Source organism: Narcine bancroftii, chromosome 4 (genome assembly GCF_036971445.1).
Source record: "Narcine bancroftii isolate sNarBan1 chromosome 4, sNarBan1.hap1, whole genome shotgun sequence".
Classification (NCBI taxonomy): Eukaryota; Metazoa; Chordata; class Chondrichthyes; order Torpediniformes; family Narcinidae; genus Narcine; species Narcine bancroftii.
In genome coordinates, this window is record NC_091472.1 from 298632096 (window position 1) to 298646169 (window position 14074).

General features: G+C 39.1%; 1 protein-coding gene across 7 annotated transcripts in view; it reads right to left on the reverse strand.

Moving 5' to 3' along the window:
- Positions 1–14074, reverse strand: part of dcaf17 (ddb1 and cul4 associated factor 17) — a 54495-nt gene that overhangs the window by 12404 nt on the left and 28017 nt on the right. For all 7 annotated transcript variants that reach the window (XM_069935588.1, XM_069935585.1, XM_069935582.1 and 4 more), the window contains 4 exons: positions 8152–8257; positions 7914–8056; positions 998–1107; positions 320–407 (listed from right to left, as the gene is read on the reverse strand). In XM_069935588.1, coding sequence (XP_069791689.1) covers positions 320–407; positions 998–1107; positions 7914–8056; positions 8152–8257 — 447 coding nt within the window. The remainder of the gene's footprint in view (positions 1–319; positions 408–997; positions 1108–7913; positions 8057–8151; positions 8258–14074) is intronic.

Genomic DNA, 14074 nt, shown 5'->3' on the forward strand with positions numbered 1-14074 from the left:
GGTATGTGAATGGAAAGAAAAAGATTGAGAACCACTGCCCTACAGTAAAGTTAGATTCACCTTTCCTGACCTGTAGTCTGCCAATATTACTTTTAGAAAAGGCAAACACAAGAAATAAATATTTCCCCATTGCTTCTCATTTGGCTGGGTTAGAAGACTGAGAACAAACTTAAGAGGCACAGAGCTCTGATACAAATGGTGGCACATATCTGAAAGGAAGTCTGCATCTCCTTGAATTATCCATTCCTCTTTTCCCAATCTTAAAATGGACTAATACTATTATGAAAAATGAAAAGGTTATAGTGTCTATACAAATTACCTTTCTTTCTCTTTTAGATAAAATTGTAAAGGCTTGTAAAACCTTCCATCTTTGCTTATCTTCAGATCTTTCGGTCAGCTGCAACACGCTGAGGAACACAATGTTAACACATCAATGATGGACATAGTGTAAAAAGATTTCTAAAGTAAAAAGGACACATTAATAATCTAGATTTTAAATTCTTCAAAGGCATTTTACTAAAATGTATATATTTAACATTTACAACCTTATCAATAATAAGGTGGAATATCTTGCTCACAGCATATCGGTTTTTTTTATTCAAAATGTATTTCAAATTTAGCAATGATTTGTTTCATCTCCAGTTGGGTGTTGCATATAACAGTTCATGGGCCTGCTTACAGTTTGGTTTCAAACTTTTGAATTTTACTTAGGCCTGCAAATGTATTCTTCTTAACATTTCTTGGACACTCACTTTCATCTCAATTATTTTGTGATTATTATTTGTGATCTCAACAAATGCAAACAAATCACAGTGGTATTATTTAAATTTGTATTGGTACTCATTTCCTACAGGAAGCTATTATTCAGAAGAAATCTTCCCTAACCTATTTTCCACAACCTTCTATCTAAAGACAAGTGGTATAAAGATGGTAATCCAAGACATTTATCCTTGAAATTAAGAGTTAACTTAGTTGCTGATGAACTACATAACCTTACTTAATTTGTGTTGGTCCAATATGCATAATCCTTCCAGAATCATCGGGATGGAAATATATCCAATCAGTTTCCAATGAACAACATTGCATCTCTTGAATTCCATTTTCTGCCTAACTGGACAAAAGTATATTTGATAATTTAGATCCTGTACCATGTTCAACGAGAGCAAGTCAGAATGAAAAATAAATTACAGCTTTGCAATTAGTTTTACAGCAGTCATTGAGTTAAAAATTAAACATTTTTACTGTAGTTTATTCACTATATTGTTTTACTTGCTGAAAACCCAAACAGCACAGTACAACTATTTTTCCCCATTCACATAACTAACAATACATGTGGACAAGAGCAGTACAATTATGCAACTGGCGAATGGAATATAATTTTTATTTATTCTTCACAAAATTGCAGCATGTAAACAGTCAGTTTTAGAAAAGGACAGAAAATCACAGAACTGAAACACTTAAAGAAATTGCTGAAGACCTTTTGAGTCAAAATTTACAACCTTGTCATTACCTAGCAAAATATGGAATACAGCAAATAAAATAAATGAGTTTTCTTTCCAAGATTTTTTTTTTTAAGAGATCATTGAGCAGATATAGTATATGCAATGTGGATTTTCAGAAGACACTCAACAAGGTATCTCACAAGATGTTTGTTAAAATAATTCTCAGGATTCAGTAAATATCGCAATAGGAAAACCAAGTTGGTTCCCATGAAGACAAAGTTAAAATTGATTTTGTTTCAAGGTTAGTTCTGAAATTATTTTTTTTTAAAACATTTAATATATGCTGTTAGCACTTTTGAACAGAAAAAGCAAAAGATTTCAAAACTGAGCAGATGATATAAATGTGTTGACATATGACAGATACAATCTGTCATAGAGTTTATATTTAGAAGAAAAACACGAATGATTCATTGTAGTACTACATGGAAATGGGCCCTTTGGCCCAACTTAGTCATGCCTGCATTTGGCACATATCCCATGTATCCCTATTTTTTTCTTAAACATTGCAATGGTACCTGCCTCAGCCATCTTCCACAACAGCCCATGCCATACACCCACCATCTTCTGTGTAAACTAATTACCTCTCAGATACCTGTTCAAATTTTCCCCATTCACATTGAGTCTTCTGGTTCTCAATTGCTCTACCCTGAGCAAACAACTCTGATTTCACCTAATCTATTCCCCTCATGATTTTGTACACCTCTATAAAATCATCCTTCTGTACTCAAGGAATCGAGCCCCAACCTACTCAACCTCTGAATCCTGATATTCTCATAAATCTCTGCGCCCTCTGTAGCTTTACGGCATCTTTCCTGCAGCATGGTGCCAAAAACTAAACACAACCTTCCAAATGGGGTTTCACCAACATCTTGTACAACTGCTTCATGACATCAAAATTTCTCTATACTTAATAACTGATGAGGACCAATGTGCCAAAAGCTTTTTTTGACTATACTATCTTCCTGTGATGCCACTTTCAAGGTCATTCTTGGATCTCTCTGCTTTACCATGCAGATTCCTGTCAATCACTGTGTAGGTCCTACCTATGCTAGACCTTGCATTTCTCTGTATTAAACACCATCAACTATTCCTCTGCCCACCTGCCTAATTCATCAAGATCCTGCAGTAATTTTTGGCAATCGTCTTCAATACCAGGCACTTTAGTGTCATCTGTAAAATTGTTGATGGAAATGTACAGCTACAAAAAGATCCAACTCTGAGGATTCAAATATAAAATTGCAGGAAATATGAATAAATGTGCAGGTAGATAACAACAATAGCTGCTTTCAGGTGCATTCTCTGCCAAGAATGCGCTTGCAGAAGTGGATGCAGACCTGTGGAATGGTCGTTCAGGTGGCAGCCCTGAAAGCGCTGCGCTGTCCACCTGAAAGGGACAGCTGCAGGAGAGGCACCTCGGAGCGCACTCTGGCTCCTGTCACTTTGCGCCGTCCCAGGGCGGCCGGCAGAAGCAGCCAGGAAGGGGGGCTGTAAGGTGCTCGCCAGCTGATTGTCATCAGTCCACCCCTTAGCAGCCACTTGAAAGTGGCTGCATTCAGGTGCCTAGGGGAACTTCAGTGCTCCGGCGATTATCCCTCTCGGAGGAGGGTTGGAAAGTGTGCCTCAGAGGCACCTCCTGCTCTTTTAAGTGGCCTCCCGACAGCTGCATAGGGGTAGAGTATGCGACTTTACATCAGGGTATTCTGGCCACCTGAAAGAGCCTATTGAAAAGGAAACTTTCAGAACTTCAGATTTTGAAACAGATGCATAAAGAGAAATTGGCTTGATAACTGTATGGAATATTGGGCCTCCTGGTTGCAAATGTTTTAGTGATATTTGTGCAAAAAGAATTCATCAGTATTAAGATAGAAATGAAAAAAAGTCCTCAAACAGAAATTTGTAATTTGGGAGCTATTTTCAGAAAACATTCAAGTGATTTAGCAGAATTAATTTGTACAAATGAAGGAAATAAGTTGTGAAGATGGCGGCGCTGCCACTTGTGGGGCAGGGAGCAGGCTCCTGTGGGGTCCAGCCACTCAGTTAACTGCTGACTGCTCCGCATGGGCTTTGAACAGCCCATTGAGGGAGCCGATGGTGGTTTTAGTTGAGATCCTGCAATCTCGGGGTCTGTGCCTATTAATCTGCAGCAGCTATGGGGGGCTGCAGACTCCAGGGAAGAGGAAGACTAGAGCAGGACACCAGAAAAACGGCAAGACCAACCTCTGTCTGGGGAGAACCAGAGGAGATGACCCACAGGGCTGTGACTGCAGAGGTGGACCAGAGAGGGGGCTCTGCAGTGGGCTTCTGGTGACTTCAGGCGAGGAACCCACGGAACCTGGAGACTACTGTCGGGAGACTCGCACTGGACTGTGGACTGTTGGAGACTGGCTTAAACTGGCCAGAGGAGTATCAGGTATCAGAACCAGAATGTGAGGGGGTGCTGAAAGGTCCTTGATCACGTTTGAGGTTCAGATCTGGAGCTTGGGTTGCCAATGTTTTGGACTGGACTCTGGGTGGCTGCAGAGGCTACAGAAGTGCTGGAGGTAAATCTATAGATGCTTGGTGACTCTGGGGGACTTTGTCTGTAAGGAATATAAGAGGCACCTCAGCAATTTCTGCTGGTGGTTAGTCTGTCTGCCTTGCAGCAGGATAAAGGAAATTTCATATAATAGGACACGGTTTTATTATTATGACAATAAATGGAATCTTGTATAAATGAGCAGGGTCATCAAAGGAATAGTAACACTCATGGGAAGGAAGAATTTAGATAGACAACAGACTCGCCAAGGCAAATAGCACCTTTGGAAGACTACACAGAAGAGTCTGGAAAAACAATCAACTGAAAAACCTCACAAAGTTAAGCGTATACAGAGCCATCACCTACGGCTCCTAGAATGCTTCCACCAGCGTTGTCTCCGCTCCATCCTCAACATTCATTGGAGCGCCTTCATCCCTAACATCGAAGTACTCGAGATGGCAGAGTCCGACAGCATCGAGTCCACGCTGCTGAAGATCCAGCTGCGCTGGGTGGGTCACGTCTCCAGAATGGAGGACCATCACGTTCCCAAGATCGTGTTATATGGCTAGCTTTCCACTGGCCACTGTGACAGAGGTGCACCAAAAAAGAGGTACAAGGACTGCCTAAAGAAATCTCTTGGTGCCTGCCACATTGACCACCGCCAGTGGGCTGATATCACCTCAAACCGTGCATCTTGGCGCCTCACAGTTCGGCGGGCAGCAACCTCCTTTGAAGAAGACCGCAGAGCCCACCTCACTGACAAAAGACAAAGGAGGAAAAACCCAACACCCAACCCCAACCAAACAATTTTCCCCTGCAGCCGCTGCAACCGTGTCTGTCTGTCCCGCATCGGACTTGTCAGCCACAAACGAGCCTGCAGCTGACGTGGACATTTACCCCCTCCATAAATCTTCGTCCGCGAAGCCAAGCCAAAGAAAGAAAAAAAGAAATGACCACTGCAATTGTTTTAAAGGAACTTCGGAAGGAGAAATGGATTCATTTGGAATAATTCCAGACTTAACAATCTTTATGATTTCATGGTTTTTTTGAAAGGCAATTGTTAGGAACAAAATAACTACATGTGCTGGAAATATCAGCAGATAAGACATACCCGTGGAGAGAGAATCGAGTTAATGTTTTGAATCACTGTCCTTTCATGCTACCTGAGGAAAAAAATAAGAAATAAACACAGAAGGGAAGGGATAGATAAGAACAAATGGGATATAGGTGATAATATGGAGACCAGAATAGATTGAATGATACAAGTGGTAGAAGTACCATCTGAACCTGAGCATGGTGAAACTGTTAATCATAACTGATTTGTCTGGAAGAGATTCAAATAGAAGATGCAGCAGTTAACGTTAGCACCTCATAACTCCAGGGATTTCAATCCTGACCTTATATTCTTTGAGCATTCTTTCTGTGCCCACTAATGAGATGTTTTACTGGGCTACCCACATCCCAAAGACATACTGGTAGGTTGATTGTTACCCTTGAGCTTAATTAAGTGGCGAAAGTATAAAAATGTTAATGGGCCTCTTAGAAAAAATAATTTGCAAGATACCAGAAAATAGCGAAGGGGAATAGTGATGGAATTGCTCTGTTAGGGGGGTTAATGGTTCAAATGGCCTTCCTCTATGTCAGAATATAAAAAGAAAGATCAAAAGCAAAGGAGAGGGAAATAACTAAATACTACTGGAACTGTAGGATACAAAATACTGCAGATGCTTAAAATTTGAACTAAAAATGGAAAATTATCCAGGGGCACTTGTATGAAATTGAACTTGTCACGAAGTCATGAAATCTATAAATCGCCTAGTCAAAAATGAGGTGTTGTTCCTCAGGTTGGTGTCTGTTAAAACAATGCAGGACTTGAGAGTGAGAATGGGATGAAGAATTAAAATGAAAGACAAGTAGAAATCTAGAGTTATTCCTGATGACTGAACAGTGTTCTGCCAGGTAAAATTACTTCTTCCTTTGAATTTTGCAATGTAGAGAAAAATCACATTGTGATGACTATGTATAGCACACATGTCAAACTCTGGCCTGCGGGCCAAATTTGGCCCGCGATATAATTATATTTGGCCCGCAAGATCATATTAAATATATATTAGAGTTGGCCCGCTGGCTGCCGCGCCAGTATAGCGCATGCACACTGAAGGTGAAAATGAAGACGCCGGAGGTGTGGAGGGATCTCAGAGTCCCGAATCCCGGGGATCGGAGCGCCGCACTCAGCCTGCCCGGCTCCCGGACACACAGACGCGGCTGGAGTTGGGGACCATCCTCGCTGGGTCTGCGCTTCAGCGGCGACGCCGGACCGAACGTCTCGATGGCGATGCCTTCCCCCTCGCTCCGTGCGCGGCGGACCCTGCCTCCCACTCCTTTTGTTGGAGACGAGCCCGGCGCCGTGAGATCGCAGTTTAATCCCTCTCCAACCATGGGAGGTGGGTGAGAGCAACGCGCTCTCCTCAGCCAATTCCTCCACCGCCCCGGATGCCAGCATTTCAACGGGGGGTTCGGGTGCCTTCGTCAGGTGACCGACCTGTTGGTCCAAGACAAGGGGAGAGCGTACAGACTCCACACAGACAGCACCTGAACTCAGGTGAACGTGGAGCTGCAACCCCACATTCCACATCAGGACTGTGTGAAAGATTGGGAGCAGTGAGACAGAAGCTTATTTTGTTCCTGTGATTTAAACCTTTCTTGGGGTGGGGGGGGGGTCCTTCTCTGACCACTTGCCTAACAATTAACCTAATCAGATGTGGATTTACCACAATACAACACTTCTCAACCTTTTTCTTTCCACTCGCGTCCCTGTGCCATTGGTGCTCTGTGATTAGTAAGGGATTGCTTAAGGTGGTCTGTGGGTGGAAAGAAAAAGTTTGAAGACCACTGCTTTAATCATCCCTCATTGACTCGTCATGTGCACGGTTTCAGAGCTCCAAAGGAAATGGGCCAATGACAATGAAAGAGTTTATCCAAAATTATTATTAAACATTTATTTTAATAAGAAAAAGTTTATTACATATGTTGAAAGAAGAGAAAACATGCAGATGTTGTTGAAAATTTTCAATAAATATTTAGTTCGGCCCTCGACTTAGTCCAAGTTTTTAATTTTGGCCCTCCGTGAATTTGAGTTTGACACCCCTGATGTATAGCATACTAAATTGGAAGAAAGACAAACTAATTGTTCCTCACCTGGAATGAGGGTTTTGATCTCTGGATGGTGGGAAGAGTCAGAGTCTAATTATTGCAATACCTGCAGTTTTTGGTGGAGACAGTGAAGAGTCTCTTTGGAATGAAACAATAAATGCTGCGTCTACTTGTGTCATCGACTTGAAGGTAAAGAGATTTAAAGGATGATTCTATGAATGTGGAAATTGGTAAAAGATGATGCCAAAGAGTCTATTTTTGCTCTGAATGGGAGAGATGTTGGGAGTAGAAGCACATGCAGTTGACAGCACTGTTAATTAAAATGGAGAAGAAACCACAGTCAAGGGAAAGGAAGCCATCTCAGAACATTGGTGTGATAAATGTCACCAGAACCGATGCAAGACTGCTGAAAGAGAATGGAATAGCGTCTTGCAGAAATCTGTATATAAGGATAATGTAGTCTTCAGCCCTTTTCTCACCACCAAGTTATTCACTTCTTTCTCATTACCATCCCATCATAGATATTCCCTTTGTTCTTTTCACTCCTTTCTTGCCAACAATATTTGATTTCTAACTTTGATCTGATGAAAGATCAATGACCTAATTCATTAACTTTGTTTTTCTCCCATAAAGATCCTGCCTAACCTTGTTGCGTATCTCCAGTATTTTTTTTCAATGTTAGGTATGTACAGTCAAAATGAAAAATCATGTTGCACAAAAAGTTTGCAATTGTGATACATTACCAATTTTTTATCCTTTAAAGAACAAATGTGGTAGGTGCCCTTCTGGTTTTGCTTATTGGGTGTGATGATATAGTGCCAGGGATAGCCTCCAATCTGCAATGCACTTTCAAGACAAGCAACTTCGAACAGAACAGGTGGACAATCTGTGAAAGTAAGTCTTAAGTTTATATCAATAATGAACTACCTATGCATCCCAATTTTGGATAACACAATAAATTATATTTTCAGTAAAATATACCTGTTATTTTTATATTACATGGAATTCCAAATGGAGGTGCACCTACAATTCCAGTTGTGTTGTTCCATTCACAGTTTTGGCCAAGAATACATTGTTTCTGAGTAAACTGTATAAAGACATGGAAATTAGTCTTCATACTTGCAGTTTGCATTACAGAGAGAAGTTCTGTGTTACAGATTTTTTTTGGCTTTGTGATTATCTGCCATTATCTACTTTTCCATTAAAATTCAATTTTTCTGTCCCTTTTCCTAATTTTACTTAGGAAAATGCTTCCCATTTCATATAACAGTTGTCGTAACATGTTAATAAATTCTTTGTATTACTAATCGAGAGGTAAGATGAACAAGAGGAGCAGAAGTAGGATGTGAGGCCCTTGCACATGGTCTGTCATTCAATAATTGATCTTTTTCATCATGCAACTTTCCTATATCATTGATTTGATGAAAGGACCGAGGTAGATATATCCAGGTTTACTGCTAATGCTTTGCTAGGGCAGCAATGTGGATTATAAGATGCACAGAGGCTTGAAGCAGCTATTGATAGCTTAGTGAGCATTGATGTGGCAGTTGAAAAACAAAAATGATGAATGAGGTGTCATCCCCGATAGTACAAAAATGTTTTTTAGCAAATCAGTGTGAGAATGAAAGTTATTGGCTTTCAGAAGGACCTGGATATCCTAGTACATTGATCATTAAAAATTAATGTGTTGGCACAGTGAAAGGAGGAAGGCAAATGATATGTTGGCCTTTATTGCAGGAGGGGCAAGAGCAAAGATGTCTTACTGCAATCATGTGGTATTCTGGTGAGAGTGCACTTGGAATAATGTGTATAGGTGTTATTCCCTATTCAAGTATATACTTAAGATTGTTCGAGTACCAGGTTAACGCTATTGGGTAGGGGGGTGCGGGTGTACTTTGTTGTAGGTGACTGGATCTATCAATCTTAAAAGAATGTTATCTCATTAAAATGTACAAAATTCTTGGGACTCTTCCATACATCTGTAAGTTCCATGTTTGGCCATGGTGAGAAGTGCCTGGAACCAGACAACCACAGTTTCAAAATTAAGGGGTCAATCATTTAGTATGGAGATGAGAAGTAATTTATCTTTGGAATTCTTGGCCCAAGTGCCCTGAGGAAGATCAGATAGATTTTTGTATCTTAAGAGAATCAAGAACCCGTTTCCCCCCCACCAGCATTAACCTGGTACTCGAACAATCTTAAGTATATACTTGAATAGAGAATAACACCTATACACATTATTCCAAGTGCACTCTCACCAGGATACCACATGATTGCAGTAAGACATCTTTGCTCTTGCCCCTCCTGCAATAAAGGCCAACATATCATTTGCCTTCCTCCTTTCACTGTGCCTACATATTAGTTTTTAACGATCAATGTACTAGGATATCCAGGTCCTTCTGAAAGCCAATAACTTTCATTCTCACACTGATTTGTTAAAAAACATTTTTGTACTATAGAGGATGACACCTCATTCATCATATTTGTTTTTCAACTGCCACATCAATGCTCACTAAGCTATCAATAACTGCTTCAAGCCTCTGTGCATCTTATAATCCACATTGCTGCCCTAGCAAAGCATTAGCAGTAAACCTGGATACATCTCCCTTGGTCCTTTCATCAAATCAATGATATAGATCACACATGTCAAACTTAGGCCCGCGGGCCAAATTTGGCCCGTGAAATAATTATATTTGGCCCGCAAGATCATATCAAATATGTATTAGAGCTGGCCCGCTGGCCACCGCCCCAGTATAGTGCATGCACAGCTAATACTACAAATCCCAGAATGCTTTGCAAATGCATTGGCGCCGGCCCGTCAGCCCGGTAATCGCCCCCACCTCCTCTCTTTACTTTCATTAGCGTCTGCCACCTGTCGCCGAACTCACATATAATAAATCCCTTACGAAAAATGGCCAAACGAAAGACAGAAAACAGGACCTTTCAAGACAGGTGGGAGGCAGACTATATGTTCATCATTTTAAAAGACAAACCTGTTTGTCATTGAAGCAAGTTGTTTTTTTTTTGACTTGTTGGCTTGTGAAAAAAAATACATTTAAAAGGAGCTTAAAAGCTATAGAGAAATATTATTTATTGAATATTTTATTTCTCATTTGTTAATGCTTCTTCTGGAAAGAGTTTAACCAAAATTATTAAACATTTATTTTAATAAGAAAAAGTTTAACATTACATATGTTGAAAACATGCAGATGTTGTTGAACATTTTCAATAAATATTTAGTTTGGCCCACGACTTAGTCCAAGTTTTTAATTTTGGCCCTCTGTGAATTTGAGTTTGACACCCCTAATATAGATTGTGAGCATATGATGTACCATTAATCAGTTTCATAACCTGCAATAATTAAATTATTCTTACTCCTTGTTTGTTAACCAATCCTCAGTCCATTTCAGTGAATGTCCTTTGATTTTGTTTAGAAACCTTGCAACCTCACACCGTATCAAAGGCCTTCTGAAAGCACTACCACCAGTTCCTCTCATCTATTTTGCTGGCTACATCCTCAAAGTAATTAACTGATTTGTTATTTTCATTTTCATGATCCATGTTGATTTTGCCCAATTCTATTATTTATCATTTCCTTCCAGCATTTTGCTACTGCAAATGTCAGGCTTATAGGTCTGTTTAGTTCCTTGATTTTTTTTTCGCTCTCTAAGATAAGATTGTATGCTATCTTTAAATCTGTGGGAACTATTCAACAATCAGAGATATTTTGAGAGGTGACTAGTACATTAACGATTGCTACGAGCCCAAAGGACCCCAAAACCCAGCAACTAAGACAAGTGGCTTTCTAAACAAAAAGTTATTTTTAATCAACTTTAAACATGAAAATAGAATCAAACATTGACTTAACTCTATAATTAACTAACCCAAATTAACCCCCTTCTAATTCTAAGTGCATGTGTATGTAATGTGTGTGTAAATTCAAGAAAATTTCTTTGGTTCACAGTTCAATCTCACTTCTCCTTCTTCCAAGTTCTCTGGTAGCAGGCATTTGCAGTTATTTGTTGCTCCAGGATTTCCACAACTGAACTACCACCACTAGTAACCTCAGGATCTTGCTGATGAAACTTCCCCCATTTGGGTTTTTTAGATGGTAACCTCTTTCTTCAAGCTACCACACTCCATTCCTTCCTCTATTTCAAGAGAAACATCAGACGGATAGCACTTCCAGCCATCTACTGCTCTGGAACTTGCTTTCATCAGTTTCAAACAGTTTTCCCTGGATTGCACTTTTCAATTACTTGTCAGTGTCCCACACACTGACTGTCTGAGCTGTTAATTCAACTCTCTTTTCCAAATGAAACTCCAAAGAGAGCATTTGACTAGTGTCTTGCAAAACCCCAAAGTTCCTGAACAAAACAACAGGAGTTCTTTCTTCTGCTCCCATCTGTTGTTAGCTTAGGTAAACACTTTGCAGAAAGGGTACATGACTCCAACAAGACAATGGTCAAGCATTTTATGACATCAGTTCAATTAAGACCTACTTGTGAAATGTGCTCACATTCTCCAGAGATCCTGCAATGTGAATTCTTCAGTCTTTCAAATAAGATCTGTTTTAAAATGTGTGTATTTGTGTGACCTACTCTAAATCTTATAAATTCTCCCCAAATATTAATATTGTAACACTATCTTCTTAAGTACCTACTTCCAAACCTTGAGAAACAGGTCAACAAATTTCATTAGGGGAATTCAAATTTAATTAATTAATTATGAAAACAAAGTTAGCTTCAGTAAGGTAGAAGGTCATGGTCTGGAGAAGGTCATGACAACAGTTCATCAGTGATTTCTACCCATCTGATCTATATGCAACTTCAAGACTACACTGGTGCAACTGACTTTTAACTGTCCTTCAAAATGGCTATTAAATTCTAGAGCAACTTGTTAATTGGTTTCTCTGATAATCTTCACATTATGTGAACCAGTAAATTAAAATGCAAACTAGGGGAGGGCTACTTGTTTCTAGCAGCTTTTTAAAAATATTTTTTTTATTTTGTGGACATGCATCAAAAATAACCATTACTTAAATACATAAATTGAAATGAAAAAAATCAATGGTACAATCCCACCTTCTTTCCCCCCACCCCCCCCCCCCCACCCCAAACAAATCCTTGAAGTAAAGAAAAGAGAACAGAAAAGTAAAGGAACTGTCAGGATCCAGTATCCAGTTCGCAGGATCTAATTCCTTTTCTTAGCTAGATCTCTAATAGGGGAAAGAATTAGGACACAGAACTCAACCCCGCACTGCACAAATATGGCTGCCATACCTGCAAAAACATGTTGTACTACTTCCTTAAGTAATTTTCTCCAGGGGAACACACTATGTATTTCCGCATTCCATCGGGCTATATCCAGAAGGGAATCAGACTTGCAAGTAACCGCAATACATTTCCTGGCCACCGCCAATGCAATTTTAAGAAAATCTAATTGATACTGGGACAGCTTAATTTTAGATTTTCTGTCCACAGTACTTCCTAAGAGAAACAATTTTGGACTTTGTGGTAATCGTTTCCCAATAATCTGATCTATTAAAATTCTTAGATTTTTCCAAAAGGGTTTTACTTTAGTACATGACCAGGTGGAATGTAAAAAGGTTCCTATTTCTTCACTGCATCTAAAACATATCTGATATATTAGAATTTAATTTATGCAACTTCTATGGGGTAAGATGTAGCTGATGCAAAAAATTGTATATAATGCTCCGATCTATATCTTGCATTAATTGTATTGGTCATGCAAACCTGGAAAAAATTGAACCAGTTCTTATCACCAATACTAATATTCAAGTCTGATTCCCATCCTTGATTTGTATAACTCCTGCTTGAAGAAAATAATACATTACAGTCAAACTTTTTTGTGCTCCACTTTCAAATCAGAATCTCTATTTTCCTGCACTCTGGTACATCATGGTAAGTCCTAATTCATCTCTGAAAAAAGCTCTTAATTGAAAATATTATTAAGAATATTATATTTAACTGTTCAAATGACATTAGTTGCCCTGCATACAACAATCTTCCATATATATGATTAATTTACTGGACCACATATATTGAATTTCATTATCCAATGTTAAAGAAATTAATCTATTTTTGAGTTGAGGGCATTTTTGGAGATGTCTTCCTTTTTGATCCAATTAAATTATTCAATTTGTATCAAACATTCAAAATATGATTTATTAATGGTGCTTCCTTTCCACCAGAAATAGATTTAGTATCCCATTTGTATGTAAGATCTTGTTACTCTCTCTCAGACTTTGTGCAGTTCAATTTCCACCCATGAAGGCTGGCCTCTCCCGTCAAAGAGGGAAATGACAAATTTCATCTAAGCTGCCCGAAAGTAATATTTAAAATTTGGGAGTTACAAACCCTCCATGTGATATTTCCAAGTTAACTTATCCATGGAAACTCTGGATAACTTGCCTTTCTAAAGAAAGTTCCTAATTAACTTAAATTTTGAAAAAACCTCTGTGGTAATAGTATTGGGGAAAAATCTGATAAAGGTATTGTATATTAATTTTAATACCGTTAACTCTTCTGATCAAAGTTATCAGAAGAGTTATCCATTTATTTAAGTCTTATTCAACTTTTTTAAGCAAGGGGAGGTATTTCATTTTATACAAATTTTTCAGGTCATTATCCATTTTGATCCCCAAATATTTAATCCCATTCTTCGGCTATCTAAGTTGCGTATTTCTTTGACCATTTGTACAATCCATATCGATTGATGACAATAATGTCACTCTTATCCCAATTTATTTTGTACCCAGAAACTCTTCCAGATGTAAGTGCAACGTTTGCAAAGAAGTCTCAAGTTCTGTTAGATATATTAATACATCACCTGCGAACAGACTAATCTTGTGTTCATCTTGGTCAACCCTGAACCCCTTAAT